The following is a 22,813-nucleotide window of genomic DNA, read 5'->3' on the forward strand; positions in this document are numbered from 1 at the left end:
ACTTGAAGCTGCAGAAAGACCTTACCAATTCAATTCATAATCCTCCAGCTTGTTTCTGTAATTTTCTGACAACTTTCAGTTTGGCAAATTACTTTTTCTTGCTGAGAAATTTTATCCCTGTTATCATCGTCACTTTCCCCTATGATAGTTTCCAGCGGAATGGAAGAAACTCAGCGTACTCAAAGGTATCGCTTTCCAATTTCCCAACTGGAGGTTAGGTTAGGTTAAATTATTAGGCACAGATAACTTCGGTTTGGCCAGGTTTAGTTAAACACTTAGAGAAGAACAGTCCCTTCCGCCATTATGTTAACGAAATAAACGAGTTGTCACACCAGAACAGCTAAAAACGACGGGGAAACAGATTTAACAAGAAATGTTTACTGTACAGTGCTCGTCAGAAGTATCTAGCGCCCTGCGTCCCTCCTAAGAAACAAACCTTTCAACACTGAAAACACATATAAATAATGCATTTTATTTACCTTTAGTACTTCATAGGGTAGCCTTTACGCTTCTTCACGAACCTGAGACGTCTTGGAAGTGAAAGGGCGAGGCTCCTGAGGTGCTGGAGGGGTATTTTGTCCCAGGAGTCACAAATGGCGGCTTCCAGCTTAGGCAGAGAGCTCACGTCCTTCCCTTGGAGACTCTTCTTTACAAGGTACCAGAGGTTTTCAATTGGGTTGAGGTCTGGGCTATTTCCTGGCCAGTCTTTCATGAATGATACCTCGCAGTCACGAAGCCAATTGGTGACCGATTTGGCCTTATGAGCAGGTGCACCATCCTGCTGAAATACTCGTGCACCTGTTAGCTCTAAGGAGTCTGGTAAATGATCACACAGAAGCTCCAGGTAAACATCCTGATTCACTCTAATATTCTTTGGAAGCACAACAAGCTTCCCCAGACCTTGACCAGAAAAACAAGCCCATACCATGAGTGAATCAGGATGTTTAACTGTGCTTTCTACATACCATGGGTCAAGTGGGTCACTGCCTTTGCGTCGGTACACACGTGCTCCTCTGTTACAGGTGACACTAAACGTTGCCTCATCAGACCACAACACTGACAACCATTGCTCCTCACCCCAGTTGAGATATTTATTAGCAAAGGCAAGCCTACGAAGTCGCTGGTTTTTTGTGAGAAGAGGCTTCTTCACATGCCTGTGACTTGTGTAACCAAGTTCATGGACCCTACGAGACACAGTTCTCACAGACACCTCACCAAACACTTCCGGGTTGCTCTCCTTTATTTTCCTTGCACCCACACGAGGATTAAACTCCACTGCACGTTTTAAAACATTAACAGACCTTGGGGAAGTTTTCCTAGGCCTACCAGACCGCGGTTTCTTTGTGGGAACTTCACCACTGTTTTCCACTCGAAACTGCGTGCACCAACGACGCACTGTCGATCGTGCCACACCAACCAATTCACTAATTTCCTTTGTCTGGTGGCCTGCCTCCTTTAGAGCAATGATCTGGGATATGATTTCACTCAATAGTTCACGGGTAGGTGCCATAACAAAGTTGTGAAAGCCAAAACACTGCGGGACACTCAGTAAAAAATGGCGCAATTTGTGAGGGAGACGCGGTGGAGTTCCTCTCTCTCAGGCAGCCCGTGGGCGACTGAGGCGGGAACCAACCAGCGCGTTGGAAGGCCTCAGGCTACCGTGACGTCATGCTAGCGCCGCAAACTTGTAGCTCAATTTTTACCCCCAGAAATGGGTGATTCTTTTTTGGCCATAAATATTGCGCGCCCAGCGGTAGGCGCTCGATAATTTTGACGAGTACAGTACTGTATTTACCAACCCACAAATAATCTGAAAAATATAACAGACTATCAGGAAGAACTGATACGGTAAGGTGCTTTTACTGCTTAAAATATAGGCAATGTAGTAGTAGTAGTAGTTGTTCCCTAGGCAGTCTGGCCAAAGAGCCCCGAGTCCCTTAGGAAGGCCATGGCCGAGACTGGGCTTTCCCACATAGCTCTCAAAGAGTGTATGTTGTGTTGTTGGCGTAGGTGATTGTGTGCAATGCAGTCTTCCATGATGTGCTTAATAGTATGGGGTGCTGTGTTGCATCCTGGACAGGCATCAGGGACAGAGTCATCTAGCCTCTTCTGGTAGCTTAAGAGGGCTGGATGGTGTCCACATCTCAGCCTGGCCAGGTGGACCCTGTCCTCACGAGGAAGATAGGATTCAGAAGGGTGGATGTCAGGAGGCCGTGCATGCAGCTGTGTGTTGTCTTTAAGTGACTGGATGGAGCGCCGAGTGATCTAAGTGTGGATATGCTTCTGGAAGCTGGTCTGAGGTGGGCAAGGGGGGAGAGATGACAGTATTTGTGTATGGTTTCGTGTGCTGGATGTTGTTTTGATGTTCCTTGGTGTGGGTGGATGTGCTGTCATGTACTGTAGTGGATGTTGTGGGTTTGTGGAGGCTGCAGCAAGAAACTGGGTGCCTCTCATGTCTAGGTGATCCTTGACCTTGAGGACTTTGGTTTCTTGATGTAGGTGGTCTGTGGGTGTAGTAGCTGTGCTGCCTGCGATTATTTTTAGGGCCTTGTTCTGTATGGTCCGTAGAGTGTTGTAGTGTGTTTTGGTCAGGCAATTTTTAGCTCCCTGACTGTGGATTCAGAAATTTGCGTGCTCCTGTGGTCGGCCTTGGGACCATTTTTTCAAAGTTCTAAAATCAATTTCTTTTTCTTACATATGTGAGAAGACTCATCAGGCACACCTGGCTTTTTTTATTATTTTAATTTTCTCCCCTAAACCCATCCTGTGATTTGCTATGATTCATGAAGAATTAATAAAATAAAGATGCCTGTTACATTAACATGTAAACATCAACGAAAACATCTGGGATGAAGTGAACTGTGAACGCCTGAGTGCTCCGGATGGTAGAGTAGGGTTGTGTAAACAAAACAGTGACTCATTCCCTTCCCATAATTGCTCGCAGTTTTTTATAGCTCACCCTAACTCAATGTCACTGACACCTGTACAGTAAGGTGTTGTTCAAGGCCAGCATCTATGAAAGCAATAATGGAATACATTATTGTTTATATCAGTCCTCTCTCTTTCACACACACAAATAAGAACGAACAAAAGAATGAGCAGTAAATGTACACTAACTTCAAGGAGCAGAAATAACTATGCTCAGTTGGTCCGAAATATATTGAGAAGAGTGATACCAAACGAAAAATGTGGAACTGAATTCTAACCTACGAGAACATGTGGGAGGAAAGAGTTATTTTTTGTTCTGATTAGCAAACATTTTTGTTCCACATCGTCTCTTAAAATTGTAAAATCCATAATCTTTCGTGTAAGCATACAGCCTAAAGACTTTACCAATTCAGTTCATACTCTCTAGTTTGTTGTCTGTATTTTCCTGACTATTTTGAGGGTGATAAATTATGTTCTCTTGCTGAAAGAAACTTACTCAAAATTAGGGCGCATGTAACATAAGCATGTAAACATCAGCGAATACTTCTGGAGTGAAGAGAACGCCTGACTGCTTGGGATGGTAGAGTAGGATCATGTACACACACGTGACCTTCGTTCCCTTCCTATAATTGTTCGCAGTTTTTTATAAGACGCCCTAACTCAACGTCACTAACACCAAAACAGTAAAGTGTCATTTAAGGCCGCCAGCTATGAAGGGCTAAATGGAATACCATATGAAAAATTCAAAATGTGCACCGTGCTTGCTTGCCAAGAAAAAACGAATTAACCCCTCTCTGGTAAACAAATTTTCGCGCACTTCTCAGTCAAGTACACGTCCCTCCTCTCCTCGCAGCTTCGCTGTACGTGAGGATATTTTCGCAGCTCTTCACCTTTTTGTATTGTTTTGCCATGCCTTCCAAGCACCCTGCATCATCTCCAGCATTGGGGGAGCCCGCTGCAAAGAAGTAGCAGCACCGTACTCTAACTCTGGAGAGGAAATTGGAAATTATAAGACCCCATGAGGAGGGGAAGGGAGTCTTGGTGATTGGGCGTGCTTTAGGCCTTGCAGCTTCCACCGTTGGGACATTGACAAAGAAAAAGAAGATGTACAAGAAAGAATATGGCCACCTCTTTCTCTACAATTGTATAGAGGTATTGCTTACTTCAAAATAGGGTGGAGAGTAAAGTTTAGGTGGGGGGTCCGAAGGGTTCCTGGGGCGCATCCCCCATTAACATGTATATGTCAATGGGGAATATCGTTCCGATATACGAAATTTTGAATTACGAAAGGTGTTTTGGTCCCTATCCCTTTCGTATATCGAAGACTCACTGTAAATTTCTCATTACCAAATTGGTCCACATTTGGTAATGAAAAATACCAAATGGCAACCCCGACAGGGGAGTGGGGAGGGAGGAGGAAGGAAAGGGTGAAGGGGCCGTGGTGTAAACAACTGTTCGGTGCCATGCAGCAATTTCAAAATACAGGTCGGGAAAAAAATCAGATTTTGGGGAGATTTTTTACTTTTTTTTGGCCACTTCTGGGTTCCGAAGGTCCGGGCCCAAAGCATCCGGTAAGTGGGGTGTCCGGAAAGTGGGTGTCCGGATAGTACGAGGATTACTGTATATATATATATACCCCCCCTGGGGGTAGGGGAGTTTTTCAAGAATACTTCCCCAGTATCCCTACTTGTCGTAAAAGGCGACTAAAAGGGTTGGCGGAGGGTTAGTGCCCCTCCCCAGAAAACAACTAACTAAAAAAACAAACAAGAAGCCTCGGACAAGGACTGACCAAACGATGACGACCCAGGACCGGACAAAGGACTTGGTAATGGGTACAGTTGCCCCAAGAAGTGATGGCAGAGTTTCAGATTTCTTCGGTCACTCTGCAGTGCCGTACGTTCAATGAAAACGCTGAATATAAGATAAACATTCAACAGCTTCATCACGTCATATCAAGTAAGATATATATTATATCTCGCTAAGAATGATGTAAAATGAATAACAGGAAGCAGTGATATATTAGAAGTTAACAATTAGTTATCTTTCCCGATTTGAATGAATGTGAAATGTATTACTCCGCGCGCGGTATGCAGTAGGCCTATAACTCCGTGTTCCTAATTTATTTGTTTCCCTGGATTTCAAATACAGATGCTCTAGTTTTGAAGGCCAGTTAAGGAAAATTCTTGTGACTACAATACACCACCTTATTTACAAATGCTATGGTGATGATACAGCAACAGTAAGGATGCCTTAACAATGAAATTATTCTCCATATTGATGCCCTACCTGCGGTAGCAGCAAGCCATACGGCCTTTTATACCGTCTTCCTGTTGCCAATAATAATTATAATTAGCAACTTTATTCCCAATTGATGCAAAATTATTTTTACTTGTAAGGAGGTATGAAATATTCTGCCTTTTTCTGTTACACTAGGCAATAAACAGGACCAAAACATGAGTTCATAAACTCTTTCAATGCATAAGGACGCACTCTTTACTCCATCTTTTAAAAATAATATCTGTCTTTTTAAAAGAACTGTAATGTCCTGCTGAACATAAAATGCTGATTTGGAAGCTTTGAACTCAAAGATTTGTTTATGGACCTCTGCATTTTATTACTCTCGCTAATCGATTATGCACTGATGATATCAGACTAAAGTTAGCATTCTCCAAGGAGCTCCGACTCTTGGCAAATTTCGAGGTTCTTTTTTTATACCTCTTTCACTGATAGCCCTCTGGTTTATATTAAATAATCCAGAGATATTACTTAATGGAAAACTGGCTAAAGGCAGTGTAATAACTGCATGTCTTTGAGTAAATGTTATCTCCTTTCGTGAGTGCTGATCGAAACATTTACAATAGCTTACTGGTAACTGGCTTACTCCACCTTCCCGCTTTCTGTCGTCATCCATGGAGACATTGGAAACGGAAATAAATGACTTTAAATTATTTCCTAGTATTGTAACGGAAATTATTTCATAAATAATAATGACTAATTTTAATTGTTTATTGAAGCTTCCTTTTGTTCAGTCTTACGTAACTAAAAAGTTTTTGCCCGTTACCAAACTAGATATGAACTCCACAAATTATTCCTGACTGTCCCTGAGCATAGTTGTGAAATTTCAATTAGTTCCGTTTAGGATTTCTTATTATCGTAACTAACGAACTGCTTCCCACAATTTTGAAATATACAGGTACTTTGGGATTGATTTATTGTTTTTTGTAACAATTTTACATATTAGGTTTTATGTATTAGGTTTCACCTCGTAGAGATATAAAGAAGAGTATATGCACTATCGCTGACCGAAAACTTCTGGATACTCCGCCGTCACTTCTTAGGCCGACTGTACATGGAATGTAAGAGGAGCGAATGATGAGATGAAAGAGAGAGAGATTGTCCAGGTGCTTGAGGGTGCGAAAGTGGATGTATGTCGAATAACTGAAACAAAATGGAGAGGAGAAAGTGTGAGAGAATGGGAGTATGGATGGGGTATATGTGCAGGAGTAGGTGAGAATGAGAGGGCAAAGGAAGGAGTATGTATAGTTGTGAGTAAAAGATGGAAGAAGAGCATAAGACAGTATGGATCAGTTGGGTCAAGGATTGTGTGGGTCAAGTTGAAAGTTGGAATACAAATGTGGGCGATTGTGTGTATGCGCCAACGCAAGATCGTGCTAGAAGAGTGAGAGAAGAGTTCTGGACAAATGTAGAAGTGTGCATGGAAAAGTTTGGAAGGAATGAGAGAGTGTTTTTGATTGGTGAGATGAATGGTAAAGTTGGGAATGTGAAGGTGGATGGAATAGTTGGTGAGTGGGGTGTGCCTGCTGAGATAGATGAGAATGGGAGTGTGTTAGTGGACATTTGTGCTGGGAGGGGGTTGGTGATAGCCAATACCCTCTTCAGGCATAAAATGATCCACAGGTATACATGGCGAGTGATGAGAAGGGTGGGTGGTGAACTGAATGAAAGGAAGGCAATGATTGATTATGTGTGTGTGGATGAAAGGATGTGAAAATGTGTAATGGAAGCAAGAGCTTATAGAGGTTGGGGGAGTGGACTTTCTGACCACTACTTGGTGATGGCCAGAATTAGGATTCAAGTAAGATGGAGGAATAGAAGAAGGGAAAGACGAGAGGAAGGAGTAGTTGCAAGGAGAGTGGAAAGGTTACAAGAGGATGAAAAAAAGGCAGAGTATAAGAGAGAAGTGGAGGAACGATTGGGCAAATATGAATTGGAGCAGATGGGAGACGTGGAAGGTGTGTGTAGGATATTTACAGAAGAAATATGTGCAGCATGTGATGTGGTGTGTGGAAGGAAGAGAAGATGGAGGGGGGTGAAAGGAACAGCGTGGTGGACTGAAAAGGTGAGACAGGCTGTGGCACAAAAGAAGAATGCATACAATGAATGGATGAGAAATAGGAGAGTGGAAGAAGTTGAGAGGTGGAAGAGAGAGTTATATGTAGAAACAAAGAGAGAGGTGAAAAGATTAGTAAGAGAGAGTAAGAAGAGAGTGGATGAGGAATTTGGAAGGAATTTGAGTGTAAAGTGGAGGGACTGTAAGAAAATGTTCTGGAAAGAGGTGAAAAGAGTAAGACAGGGTGGAAGTTAAGTTAGCAGGGGAGTGAAAGATAAAAATGGTAGATTACTAGTGGAGAAGGGAGAAAAAATGAGCAGATGGAGAGAACACTTTAAGGAATTGTTGAACATAGAGGATGGAAGTAATGCGAGTATAAGTGGCTGGGGAATGGCTGGGAGAAGGAGGGAGGTGAGAAGACAGGAAGAAATCAGTAGGATAGAAGTTGTGGAAGCAATGAAGAAAGTTAAATCGGGGAAAGCCCCAGGAATTGATGGAATGTGTGGTGAAATGCTGAAGCATGGGGGAGAGATAATAGTAGAATGGATGTGGAAGATGTGCAGATTGGCCTGGGAGGAAGGTAGAGTCCCGGAGGATTGGAAGTCAGGTATAATTATTCCCTTGTACAAAGGAAAAGGGGAAAAAGAAGTGTGTGGTAATCATGGGGGCATCTGTTTTCTTAGTATAATAGGAAAAGTGTATGGTAGGATACTTATCGACAGAGTTAGAGAAAGAACAGAGAAATTAGTTGGAGAAGAACAGGGAGGCTTTAGGAAGGGAAGAAGTTGTGTAGATCAGATATTCATTCTTAGATCTTTAGTGGAAAAGTTTCTAGAGAAAGGAAAGAAGTTGTATGCGGCTTTCATGGATTTGGAGAAAGCATATGACAGGGTGGATAGACAAGGATTGTGGAAAGTGTTAAGAATATATGGAGTAGATGGGAAGTTGTTGAATGCTGTGAAGAGTATGTACGATGGTGCGAAGGCTGCAGTAAGTGTGGATGGTGAACTAAGTGAATTTTTCTCTTTGAAAGTTGGGTTGAAACAGGGATGTGTCATGTCTCCATGGTTGTTCAACCTGTACATGGATGCGGTAATAAAAGAGGTACAAGGTAGGGTAGTGGATGTTGGAGTGGCCCTGGTGAGAGAGGATAGTGTTTGGAAACACCCTGTACTGTTGTTTGCAGATGATACTGTGTTGTTGAGTGAAGACGATGGGGAGCTGCAAGGCTTGGTGGATGAGTTTGGGAGAGTGTGTAAGAAACAGAATCTAAAGGTGAATGCAGAGATGAGTAAAGTGATGGTCTTTGAGAGAGGTGAAGTCAGTGAATGTACAGCGAGGTTGGATGGTGAGGAATTGGAAAATGTGAGTACGTTTAAGTACTTGGGTAGTGTGATGAGTAAGGATGGAGGTTTGGAGGGTGAAGTGCTTGAAAGGGCACAACAGGGAAGAAAGGTTGCTGGTTCTTTGAAAGCAGTGATAAGAAGCAGGGAAGTGAGCATGGAAGTGAAGAAGTTACTACATGACAGTATTGTGATACCAAGTCTAACGTATGGAAGTGAAGCTTGGACGTTGCTGGAAGGACACAAGTCAAGAGTGAGAGCAGTGGAAATGAGTTATTTAAGAGGAGCCTGTGGAGTCACATGGAGAGACAGGCTGACGAATGAGGATATAAAGGAGCGTTGTGGTGTGGATGTGGATGTGATAGGAAGCGTTATGAGGAACACACTGAGGTGGTTTGGCCATGTGGAGAGGATGGAGGGTGAAAGACTGACAAAGAGAGTGTATGTGAGTGAGGTGGAGGGGGGAAGAGGGAGGGGGAGGCCGAGGATGAGATGGAGGGATGGGGTGGGGAGGTAAATGAGAGAGGGGGGTGTGAGTTGGGAGCAGGGCAGTGAAATGGCGGGGGACAGGGCGACTTGGAGGCGATTTGTTTGCGGCCACCCCAAACGGGATTGAGGCGTCTGGCAATAGATAGATAGATAGATAAATATATATACAGTATATATATATATATATATATATATATATCGTTTCGTTTTTAAAGGCTCCAACATGCTTGCATGTGTCGGCCTTGGTCACCTAATGGCGGCTCTCCACGCTGCACGATCCATTGCAGCCTCCCTGTTCAGTCCCTGAACCCTAAGGTCACACTTAATGACCTCGTCTCATGTCTTTCTCGGTCTACCCCTCATAACCCCACCCCCAATATTAACACTTCTCACCTTCTTCACCCAATTATCATCCTCCATCCTCTCCACATGTCCAAACCACCTCAATCTACCTCTCCTCATCACAACACCAATACACTCCAGTCCCATCCTACCTCTCAACTCTTCCATTGTAAACCCAGCCCCTCCAGGCCTTGGACGCAGGGACGCACTGCACATCCACCTAATCATTGTCGTTTCTGTACGTCTGAGCCGGCGAATATCTTCCTCCTTCACTGCCCAGGTCTCACTGCCATACAGCATTACACTCCTAACACATGCTGCATACAAAGACCCCTTAGCACGTAGGGAGAGCCCTCTCAATGTCAGGAGAGGCAAGAGCTCCCTGAACTTCTTCCAACCACTTCTCACCCTAGCCACAGAGCTAGCTCCAGCCCCACCTCCAGCACACAACATGTCTCCCAAATAACAAAACTCTTCCACACACTCAAGAGATTCACCAGCAAGTTCAATCCTTTCATGTCTTACAATCTCCACCTGCACACCCCGGCACGCCGTACACATAAAATCAGCATTATCTCACAGTCTACCTCTGATACCACTACATCTCTTATGCACCCATTTATCACACACACCGCACAAGATGGAATTACTTCCCACGCCCTCGTGGCAAACTGCACATGGCCACTCTCCCTCGTCTTTGACAGTACCGCCACCAACCCTAGATATCATCACTTTCGTTTTATCTGCATTTACCCTTAAACCCTTTTGCCCCATACCATCTCTCCACTTCCTAAACCTTTCCTCCGCCTCCCCTTCATTTTCTGCAATCAACACCAAATCATCAGCATACAATAACTCCCACGGGAGTCCGTTTCTAAAGTCACATGAAAGGGCTTCAAGTACCATGATAAACTACATGGGACTCAAGACTGACCCCTGATGCACACCAACATTCACGGAAAACTCATTACTCAAATCTCCATTCACTCTCACCTGGGTGTGATCACCCACATACATGGCCATAACCACCCTAACCAGCCACTCCTCCAAGCCAAGCTTTCTCATTGCCCACTTCACCACCTCTCTAGGGACTCTGTCAAAGGCTTTTTCCAAATCAACAAAAACAAAATAAAGATCCCTTCTCCTACCAATATATTTTTCCTGAAGCTGTCAAACAATATTATATATATATACATGTATATATATATATATATATATATAGACAGATAGATACCAGTATATATACATACATATATATATAGATATACAGTACATCCCCACAGTACGCGAGTTTCGAGTACGCAATCCCCCTTGTACGCGAGGACCTATTTTTAAAAAATTTTAGTGTATTTTTTATTAGTACGCGAATTGAACTCCTTGTAAGCGTGACGGGCAGTGAAGAGTGGCCCAAATCTGGAGTTACCCTGAGTACGCAACAGTGCCCACCCCCCCAAGAAGCGATAATGGTTTCCTACGCTCCACCCACCTTGACCAGGAGATAGCAGCAGAAAAGGCAGCAACACCAGTGATGGAGAGTGAAGATTTGACCATGATGGAGATCAGGAGGGTACTGTGTGCCACTGATAAATTCAAGGAAGAATTCAAGGACGTCGAATGCTCTCCGTTGCAAGTGGAGGAGGCAATGTCTTCACTGGACAGGACCTTCAGCTATTACACCGACAAGCACAACCAGGAAGTAAACAGACGGAAGCAGACACTCATGGCCTGTTTCCTTCAGTTTGAACAAAGTGAGGAATCATTCCCTTCAACATCAGAACAGCCATATCCTGAGGAGGATCAAGAGGCTGATTCGACGTCTGAGGTATCAGAAATAGACTTTGAAGGGTTTATGAACGAAGTGAGTGCATTAGGTAGTGAAAGTATCGAAAGTACTCGTGACGAAAGTGATGAGGAAGGTGGTGAGTCGGGTGGTGTGGTGGGTGATGAAGGAGATGCACACTAGGTGCCTCATCCTGCCTCGGATCCTCTTCTTACCTCCATCACGCTTGTTGTCCTCTTCGGTAAAGGTGAGCAGCCATGTTCTTCTTGGTTTAGTTAAGCCATATCGTTGTTGAGTTACCTAGTAAAGCCATAATTGTGTTGGTTTACTTTATCTTAGGTAATATGTCTTAGATAGTTCCCTGTATAGTACAACACTTAGGTCTGAAAGACGTCTCAAGGGTTGCCCATGAAGAGGGGTGCCGCCCATAAGTAATTTTTCCCATAAGTTTATGTATTCACAGTACGCAAATTCCTAGTACGTGACGTCCTCTGCTGCCCATATAGGCGCGTACTAGGTGGATGTACTGTACATATATTATATGGTATATACCATATATATAGTAAATCCTCGTATTTGGATGCATTTTACTTCGACGCCTTGTTTGTGCAAGAAAAAAGTTTCACAGTTGTCTCACAATTTGCGAATTTCCTCACGATTCGATGCTCCCAGCTGGCAGCCGACACTCAACAGACGATGCGCACCGATGCTTAGGCTTGGCACTGTCCATTTTTCTATGCAACAGTTTTTTATGATCTCTATAAAGCAGGTCCAGCGGGGCAGTAGACACACGTGAGTTTGTTATTGTTTATGCCCGTAATGTACGATCTTCAGCCGTGTTGTGAATACACAGCAGGTCCAGCTGGGCAGTAAACACACGTGAGTTTGTTCTTGTTTGTGATCGTAACGTACGATCTTCAGCCGTGTTGTGCTACTATTTCTTAACAAAGAATCATTACATGTTTCTCGTAACACTATTTATTTTTGTTTTGGACAAATACCTAAAATGGATTTAAAATAAAGCTCATCAATATTTAAGGAAGGAAAGAATAATAACCGTCCCAATACAGAGATGGTAGACTCAGCCCACCAATTTTTTATTCTATTTGACTATATTACAGCCTCTCTTCCTTCCAGCAGTGAGTAAAATAATGTTGTTATAATTTCTCCCTTCCTTTTAGTGACAAAGAGGGCACATAAAATGACCGGGGTTTAGTTAACTGACTTTGATGATGAAAATTAAATAATCTGGTGAAAAGTGGCATTTTTTCCTTGGTTAGTAACACCGGGAACTAGCTCATGCACTCTTAACAAACCTTCACTTGCCACGCAAACCAGACTTCACTTTATTTCTGGTAAGGACTTTTGGTGTTGCAGCTCTTTATATGAGTTTTAATGTCTTTTCAGGTACATGTTTATTGCGTTACGCTGTTTTAGCACTAGTAAACACTCTTCATTTAATTCTGGGTAGGGCCTGTTTGGTGTTACAGTACTTTCTGATAGGGTGGGTACATGTCCCGCCGGAACGCTCTTCTATTTTTCCCACTGATTCTTAACTTCACACTTCGACGTTTCGCATGGTTTTGGTGGAACATCCAAGCTGTAAAAAATGAGTATTTACTATATATAAATATACATATACATACACCCAACGCATTTTGACTCAGGACCTACACACAGAATTGCTATGGGAGAGTTGTCTGTCTTTGCTTTGTGTTTCCACCTCTACCAAGTGAATTTTTTGGACAAGAAGTAACTGGCAACTCCCCTGGTGTTGGCAGGTGGTGAAACACTCAGCACTGTCCAGAAGCAAGAGTGGGAGTTTATGTTTCCGTCGCTTCGAGCTTGCATCTCCCTCTTTTTCGTATGCATTACTGTTTGCCCTGTTATTTTCCTAGAGTCGAGTTGTCATGCCTGGAAAGTACTGCTCAAGGGATGAGAGGTCCGTATCATTGCAGAGGCAGGATAATGATCCTATCAAAATGATTTGTGAACGTACTAGACGCCCAAAGTTGACCGTCATGAAGATTCTTGCTGCAGTGCACGGCCTGCCACCTGATGTCGTACCAGAGCGGTGGAAAGAAGAGAATGACTTTCAGAGGTACAGATATGCTTCTGAAGAGGGAAGTAATCAAGAATCCACAAATGACAGCAGCAGAATTTAAGAGAATGTATCCCCAGCTGTTACAAGACGTCTCAATTCGAACTATCCAACACCGCTTGCAGAAGGAGCCGGGTTTGCCAAGCCACACTGCAGCCAAGGAACCGCTTCTCACTGACCGCATGAAGAAGCAACACCTTCAGTTTGCCAAGAAGTATGCACACTGGACATCGGATGAGTGGAGAAAAGTTTATGTTTTCTGATGAAAGCACATTTCAAGTGTTCCAGGTGCATTCTGCCAAGGTTCATCGCCCTGCCTCCCATACTCGATTGACCCTGCTTACACGGTGCCGAGTGTTAAGCACCCACAATCAGTAATGGTATGGGGGTGTTTCTCAGGGGAAATGGGAAGGGGACGCCTTTGCATTCTTCCTAAGAACTTGATGATGAATGGTGGCCGGTACATTCAAGATCTGAAAGATCATTTGTTAAACTTTTTTGCCATTCATGCGTGCAAATTTTTCATGCACGATTCAGCTCCATGTCACAAGTCAAGAAAGGTGATGAAATGGCTTCAGGATAATCGAATTGAGGTCCTCGATTGGCCTGGTAACAGTCCGAATCTAAATCCGATAGAAAACTGCTGGGCAAAGACGAAGACAATCATGGCAGAGAAGTAGACACCCAATCTGGACAACCTCAAGACTGAAGTGACAAATGTTTAGTGTAAAGAAATGTCCTTAGATTACTTTGGAGATCTAAATGATTCCATGCCAAAATGCATCCAACTGGTCCTGAAAAACAAGAGATACATGATTTCATATTAATGAATGGACTTTCATGAACAAACATTGTGATATACTGTACTAAGATTTCTGTGTTTTTTAATACCTTGTGGGGGAAGGTCCTAAGTCAATTTGTGGTAGCTGTGTGTGTGTGTACGAGAATATATATATATATACAGTAGAACCTCTTTGGTCCGGACCCCTTTAATCCGGACTTCTGTTAATTCGGACAAAATTTAAAAATAATTAGCTCCAAAAATATGTTGAAAGTAATTCTAAAGTCATTTTCAGTATCGGCGCGGAAAGCGATCATCATTCGTTCAGTTTCGGATCACGCTAGGTCTCAACATGGGTGCCTGTTTAAACGCACGCTAGCATTCGTTCCATCAACTAGTTCACCAACCACTAATATTTTTACGCTGTATTTCAAAAGTTAATCCTCCTTACCATGCCCCTTAATGCAAGTGTAGCTTCTGCAATGAATAAAGGTGTTAAAAGGAGGAATTTGCTTACACAAAAATGGGTCAGAATATTCTGCAGTGTTTAGTGATTACTGTAGGTTATTTTTTGTACTTAAATGTGCTTTACTTGTACATCAGACATTAGCTTCTTGCTCATATGGGCATTATCAATATGCCAAAGATGACAATGTATTTTTTGCCTACATAAGTTTTATTTTTTTCCAAATATTACAGTTAACTAATCAATTTATTTTTTTGCCTGCATGGGCCTTAGTCACTTACTACAATTTAAAATGTAGGCTAGTTTCTTGTCATGGCCTTACCCGTAAATTATGCAATACAAAACTATCGTACATGATTAGATTGGTTATTTTAGTATCCATTCATCTTTTGCAGTTATGTAGGGTTGACATATGCAACATATGTTAATAATTAACAAACATACCATATGTAGATAGTTTTTGGTATGAACTGGAGATTACCCTGATGGTCCGGACAATCTGCTAATTCGGACAACCCTTCCCCCCATATAGTCCGAATGAGAAAGGTTCTACTGTATATATGTGTATATATATATATATATATATATATATATATATATATACATACAGTATATGATTCCAAAACCACCAAGCCTCTAATTTCAAGTTTCCTGGATAAAGAGTTGGGTAACTATTATATTAAGATATGGCACTTACCTTCTCCATATTGTTGCTCCTCTTCATTACTTTTGTCTTCTCTGCCACACTCTATACCTTCATCATTGTCAGATGTTTTGCTGGCACTCTCAATATCCTGGCCACCCTCCTTACTCTCTTCCTGGAAGGGTATAGATTATGTGCTGATGAACAAGGTACAATACTTACATACAGTACTGTGCATCATTCTGTTCACACACATCCAACAAAATTTATATTCTGCAGAGTAAGTCTTTGTTATATGTCAATTAGCTTGATTTTTTCTTAAACTAAGAAGCCTTCAATAAATTTAGAAAAATTGTTTATCAAAGGAGCATTGTGGTGTGGATGTGATAGGAAGCATTATGAGGAACACACTGAGGTGGTTTGGCCATGTGGAGAGGATGGAGGGTGAAAGACTGACGAAGAGAGTGTATGTGAGTGAGGTGGAGGGGGGAAGAGGGAGGGGGAGGGGGAGGGCGAGGATGAGATGGACGGATGGGGTGGAGAGGTATATGAGAGAGGGGGGTGTGAGTTGGGAGCAGGGCAGTGAAATGGCGGGGGACAGGGCGATGTGGAGGCGATTTGTTTGTGGCCACCCCAAACGGGATTGAGGCGTCTGGCAATAGATAGATAGATAGTTTATCAAACCTTTATTGCCACTTATACAGCTGACTTGGCAGTTTGTCTGATTTATATTAACTGTTGTACAGAAAACATGTGATTTTGGAACACACTCTTGAATTGCTGTATGTAGTACAGTATTTTATATGTAAAGGACTTACTGTATTTGTGATTTTAAAGACACAGTAACAATACATTACTGTATTACTGTATAGAAAAAAATCCAAACAATTTACTGTCCATCATTATGTTTCCTTCCCTTTTTGACCAGTCTAAGCTTTGAATCAGAGAACAAAGGAGCCTGGAGAGGTACAAGGCTGATTGGACCACATGTGCGGGATGTTGAGGCTGTGGCATCCATACACCTATACAGTGCAGCCAGACCTTGGTAAAATGCCAGTTTGGTATGCAATACATCAACTGAATGATAAGCTAAAAGAAATGTCCTGTTTTGCATTAACAATGGCAAAACTCATTTATATGATACAGTAACGCCCCCATAGTAGTAAAATTGATGTGGAAGACGAGCAGATTGGCCTGGGAGGAAGGCTGAGTCCCAGAGGACTGGAAGTCAGGTATAGTTTTTCCCCTGTATAAAAGAAAAAGGAGAAGAGGAAGTGTGTGGTAATCATAGGGGCATTTGCCTTCTTAGTGTAATAGGAAAAGTATATGGTAGGATACTTATTAACAGAGTTAGGGAAATAACAGAGGAATTAGTTGGAGAAGAACTGGGAAGTTTTAGGAAGGGAAGAAGTTCCATAGATCAGGTATGCATTCTTAGATCCTAAGTGGAAAAGTTTCGAGAGAAGGGAAACAAGTTGTATGCAGCCTTCAAGGATTTGGAGAAAGGATATGACAGGGTGGATGGACAAGGATTGTGGAAAGTATTAAGAATATAGTAGATGGGAAGTTGGTGAATGCCGTGAAGAATATGTATGAGGGTGCCAAGGCTGCAGTGCGTGTGGATGGTGAACTGAGAGAATTTTTCTATCTGAAGGTTGGATTGAAACAGGGATGCCATGTCTCCATGGTTGTTCAATCTGTATATGGATGGGGTTATAAAAGAGATACAAGGCAGGGCAGTGGATGTTAGAGTGGCCCTAGTGAGAGAGGGCAGTGTTTGGAAACTCCCAGTACTGTTGTTTGGAGATGATACTGTATCGTTAAGTGAAGACGAAGGGGAGCTGCAAGGCTTGGTGGATGAGTTTGGGAGAGTGTGTAAGAAACCGAATCTAAAGGTGAATGTTGGGAAGAGTAAAGTTAAGGTCTTCGAGAGAAGTGAAGTTAGTGAATGTACAGTGAGCTTGGATGGGGAAGAAATGGAAAATGCGAGTGCATTTAAGTACTTGGGTCATGTGATGAGTAAGGATGGAAGTTTAGAAGGTGAAATGCTTGAAAGGGTGCAGCAGGGAAGAAAGGTTGCCGGCTCCTTGAAAGCAGTGATAAGAAACAGGGAAGTGAGCATGGACCTGAAAAAGCTTCTACACGACAGTATTGTTATACCAACTCTAACATATGGAAGTGAAACTTGGACGTTGTTAGAGGAACAGAAGTCAAGAGAAGAGTGACAGCAGTGGAAATTAGTTATTTGAAAGGAGCACGTGGAGTCACATGGAGAGACAGGCTAACAAATGAGGAAGTGAAGGAGCGGTGTGGTGCGGATATGATGGGACGCGATAGGAGAAACACATGAAGGTGGTTCGGCCATGTGGAGAAGATGGAGAGTGAGAGACTGATGAGGAGAGTGTATGTGAGTGAGGTGGAGGGAGGGAGAGGGAGGGGGAGGCTGAGGATGAGATGGAGGGATGGAGTGGAGAGGTATATGAGAGAGGGGGGTGTAAGCTGGGAGCAGGGCAGTGAAATGCTGGGGGACAGAGTGACATGGAGGCGATTTGTTTGTGACCGGATTAAGGCGTCTGGCAATAAATAGATAGATAAGGCCCCCATTTATGCGTATTCAGTTTATGCATGTCTCCATTTATGCACGTGGCAAAATATTCATTCAATAATTATCAGTTTATAGTTTATGTGGCTCACTACACATAGTGGCCTAAATTCTAGGAGAAATGCAATTATGTGTGCACTCCATCATTTTATGCAAGGCTGTAAATGTCTGGCTGGTGCCTGGATGAGACAGAGAGAGAGAGAGAGAGAGAGAGAGCGTTCACTGAAGATCATAAAATTTTATACTGTATTCTTTACCAATATATTCATGTAATATCTATTTTAAGGTAAAAGTAATCGAAAATAATCGATCACTGATCAATTACTGACCACAAAAGTAATTAAAATAATCAATTACCAGAAAAAGTGTGTATCATCCATCACTAGTGGATGAGTGTAGTTGCCAGTGGTGGGCAGCGCAAACAAAGAAGGACCTTGCGCAAGCGCAAATGCGCAATCTGACAAATATTTAGCTTGCGCAATGTCGCAAAGCACAAACGCAAACCATTTCCATATGTTTTTGGGAATTACTGAAAAATAATGATATTTAAATAATGTGTCAACAAGTGGGTTGGTCGAGGGTTAGTGCCCCTCTCCGTAAAACAAGTAACTCAAAGTCAAACGGCCACCCCTTACGGGATTATGGCGTCTGGCAATAGATAGAGAAATAAAACAGCATACATACTTTTATTTATCATTATTATTTTCTATTATTTGTAATTTGCACAAGTAAGCAATCTAATATTTAGCCTGTGCAATGTCGCAAAGTGCTAGTGCAAATCATTTGCATATATTTGTGGGAATTACTGTAAAATATATAGTGGTATAATTAAATAAATTACTAAATTAGCAACCTGCTCACCACCCGCGGTGACTGAGGTACAGTAGGTCATTTTCCGGGAAAAACAGCCTATATTTACCAAGGCATTGGCAAAGATCATGTGATTACTGAATCATCAACTCTCTCTCTCTATCTCTCTCCGACAGAGGAGGGAGGGAATGGAGAATAAGAGAGAGAGGAGGGAAGGAATGGAGAATAAGAGAGAGAAGAGGGACGAAGTTTATACCTTATCTCCTCACTCAAAGGGACGCTCCTTTGCCATTCCCATATTTATTCTCTCTCTCTCTCAGAATAATGCTCTTTATTTCTCTCTCTCTCTTGTCTTGTCAAGACAGTTTATCTAATAATTCAATATAGATATACAATAGCATATGTAATTCGTTACAAAAAATAAAAAAATCATGATATTTGATTTAAATAATATGTTTTAATGGTTTTTGTACGGAATTGCATATGCTAATCTTAATAAATAATGAACATTTATTATTATTTACTAATAATAATAATTTAAAAAATATTAAAAATACATTATCTCTGTTGAAGAATATTAAGAAATGCTTCTACCCCCTTCCCTCCCACCTCCCCCCACCAACCAGTGTTACCATACCTAGCATAATTTTATTCTTTTAGCATAATTCTAATCAAAGTTTCGAGTCTGGAATATTTTTTAGCATGTTATAAGTTTTAGCATAATTCTAGCATAATTTAGAATGGAATGGAAAAAATTTGGAATAATTTTATAAAAGCTATAAATCATAGAGAGAGAGAGAGAGAGAGAGCTGGGCGGGTAGCTGACTGGCGAATGAATGTGTTGCCATACTGATACCTTAAGAACGATATTATGAGAGTACAGTACTCTGTAGCTCGGCCAACCGTCTGTGAGAAACCATGAGGCAGTTGACTGCCATTCTTTGATTTTTTTAAAATAAAGAAAAACAAGTTACACCAGTAGTAGAGTACCACTCCATGCAGTAACCTAGCTATTTCATGATGTCGAGCAAGAGGAAGAAAACTTGTCAAGGGGATCCAGGATCTAGTACGGTACTTCAAAAGCTTCATCTGGCAGTGATTACTGAATAGCAGTGATCATGATTCTGATGTACCCAAGAAGAAAAAAGAAGCTAGTAAAAAAAAGTTACAACCAAACTTTTCGCCCAGAACGGCTGGCTGAAAGTGGCTCATCAGATAATGGAAAAACAAAGCTTTTTGTAAGTGGTGCAACAGCAATGTTTCTATTCAGCTAAAGGTATGTGTCATCAAGGCTCGGAGAGAGAGAGAGAGAGAGAGAGATGTATTCTCTTATGCTGGGTTCAATTAAATATTTTCATAGTAAACACAATACATAATTAATATGTAACATGAACAAATATAGAAATTTAGCTTCAAGTTAGCATAATTCGTTTTTTACTAGGAATAATTTTGCTCAATCTAGCATAATTTTTTTCACTGCTCTAGCATAATTTCTTTATTCGGATATGGCAACACTGCCACCAACCCACCCTCGCGACCCGCCCCAGCCTCCGCCATCTATTGTCCAGCCATGCGGGAAGCTCCCAAGACCATGTGTCCCCTGGAACACCACGTGTCCCTTGGATTGTGCAGTGTGGAATCCACAGGGCAGGTGCGCAAGGCAGGTGCGCAAGCGCAAATTTAGTTGCGCAAACGCAACTAAGTTTGCGCTTACGCACATGAAAAGGCAGGTGCGCAAGCGCAAAATTGCGCATGGTCTCGTGTGGTGCGCAATTGCGCTTTGCGCAAGTGTTTGCGCACCTGCCCAGCACTAGTAGTTGCCGCCAGCTGGCTGCGCGTAGCTACTGCACCCTGGTAAACAACTATTTGTACATTGTTCTTCGTTTATTATTGTACCTTTGTTTGAATAAATACCACTGTTCTTTATAATGGAGGAGTATTAATGTCCATATGAGTGTGAATATAATAGGTAATCATAAGTCTAACCCCTAAAGTGGGGATCGTCTGTCCACCAAATTCCATTTTTCCTATGAGGCCTGTGGTTCCATTTATGCGTTTTCCACTTATGAGTGCTTGTTTGTCCACCTAATTGTCGCATAAATGAGGGCCCTACCGTACTTGTGGTGACCGCACACAACAATCCCATGCATTAACGGTGCCTCGCACACAAGCCAACAGTCAGATATTTACGCCAACATGGCTACCTAGTTTTTACATTCACTGTGATCATCTCCCTTTCATTCCTTTTCATGCATGCAAGGCCACTGAAAAACCACTGCTATTTCCAAATAACAATGTAAGTGCATAACCAATAGTGAAGTGTGTGATCTGAAGTGGTGATAACTTTTTTTTTTTTAATTTATGACTTGGAAATCATGTCTGGCAAGGATGCTACCCCCACTGGAAAGCAGGGTGCTAATGAGGGCATTGAGGACAAGCCTCTTTTTTTTTTTTTTTTTTAACCCCTAAAGTACTAAGCTCATCGATTGAGCTTTTTGCTCATTTTCTTAGAACGAGCAACACCGATCGTACAACATCCACAAAAAACTGGAGGCAGCTGGCTCCACCCCTGCTGTGACGTAGATGGCTTCTAACCAATCAGAACTAAGCGTTGGACACACCGGAGGGGGGACCCAGGCCCGTAACCAGGTGATGGGGGGTGTATCCCCCACCTCCCTCTCGCCACGTCCCTCTACCCCACTACCTTGTTACTACCCTACCTCCCACTGTTCTTACTACCACCACCATCCCTCCCACCCCTCCCCATGAATGCCCCTCTTCCCATGTGGATCCTCCCCATGTCCCTGCCCCAGTCATCTGGGGGGAGGGTATTTCCCCCCTACCCTCCCTCCATGTCCCTGTACTCCACTGGGGCCCTTCCTTTGTGTCTTGTGGTGGTCTCCTCCTATCCCCATACATCCCCTCCTGGCCTTACCACCTCCCCCAACCTCCATCCCCACCCCCACCCCTAACACCTTCCCGGCCTGGAATATTTTGCGTATTTTTTAAGCTTTATGGCGTCTGTTTTTGAATCATTACCTGTAATTTATTGGTATCTTTGCATACAGATATGCACACCACAATTATTTTAGCTGTCTTTATTCGAAACCCACTCGAAAAAGGAATTTTATTTTATGCCAACGCATGCAAGCAAGTTGGAGCCTTCAAAAACGAAACGAAAGGAAACGAAAACTAGCTAGGTCTGACAGCTCGGAGGTTAGAGCAGGGGGGAGGGGAGGTTAGGGGAGAGGGGAGGGGAGGAATGGGGAGGAGAGAGGAGGGTAGGGAAGGGAAGGGGAGGGAGGGGACTGGAGGTTTGGGGAGGAGAGAGGAGGGGAGGATAATTTTTATTATTTATCATATTTTTACTGGGGGGTTCATGACCATTTTCCCTAGCTAGATTTAACAGCTCGGTGTGGAGGGTAGGGGGGAGGGGAAAGGGGAGGGGAGGGGAGAGGAAGAGAGGGGAGAGGAAGGGAGGGGAAGGAAGGGAAGGGAAGGGGAGGGATGGGAAGGGAAGGGGAGGGAGGGGATTGGAGGTATGGGGAGAGGAGAGGAGGGAAGGATAATTTTTACTCTTTATCATATTTACTTGGGGGGTTTGTATCCATTTTTTTTTTTTTTTTCCTAAGCACATTATAATAGTTTACAACATGCATACACACCAAAAAAAATTGATTTTGGTGATTTTTTGTATGTATTTTTGTGACAAAAACAGGTGCAAATGGCTTATTTTGTTTCTCGCCGGGGTCATGACAGGTAACTATAATAAACTTTGACAGGCCATAGCTCGGTAACTATTGGGTCTAGGAGGGTGGGGTTTGCATTTTCACGTGTGTAAATTCAATCTCTATAAATCAGGTATCAAACTTTTAACCTTAGAGAAAAATAGGCCTGTTTTTGCGTCCTGGGGAATAGACAAGGCTGGAGAATTGTGTACTCTAGGGGTTAAGGTTAAGTGCCCCTTGACCCCCTCCCTGTCCCCACTAAACTCATGTTATATCAACCTTGGTATAGAATAAATTGTTGTGTTATGAGTTTTCACCTGACGTACCACTATCACATATCGAGGCGTGACCGTACAGTAAGTAGAGGGTGGATATTCAGCCTACAACTCCTATCTTTTAATCCCTTCACACAACGATGTGTTTTTATATTATTCTCGCTACACCAATAA

The 22,813-nt window shown here is 42.6% G+C and overlaps 1 protein-coding gene across 1 annotated transcript in view; it reads right to left on the reverse strand.

Moving 5' to 3' along the window:
* The window catches only part of LOC145413992 (RNA-binding protein NOB1), a 175,004-nt gene that overhangs the window by 93,318 nt on the left and 58,873 nt on the right, over positions 1-22,813 (reverse strand). The window contains exon 4 of the mRNA XM_080283564.1: positions 15,279-15,399. Coding sequence (XP_080139690.1) covers positions 15,279-15,399 — 121 coding nt within the window. The remainder of the gene's footprint in view (positions 1-15,278; positions 15,400-22,813) is intronic.

The sequence above is a fragment of the Coenobita brevimanus genome, chromosome 98 (assembly GCF_032717465.1).
Source record: "Coenobita brevimanus isolate Jiangsu-jjx chromosome 98, ASM3271746v2, whole genome shotgun sequence".
In the NCBI taxonomy this organism is placed as follows: Eukaryota; Metazoa; Arthropoda; class Malacostraca; order Decapoda; family Coenobitidae; genus Coenobita; species Coenobita brevimanus.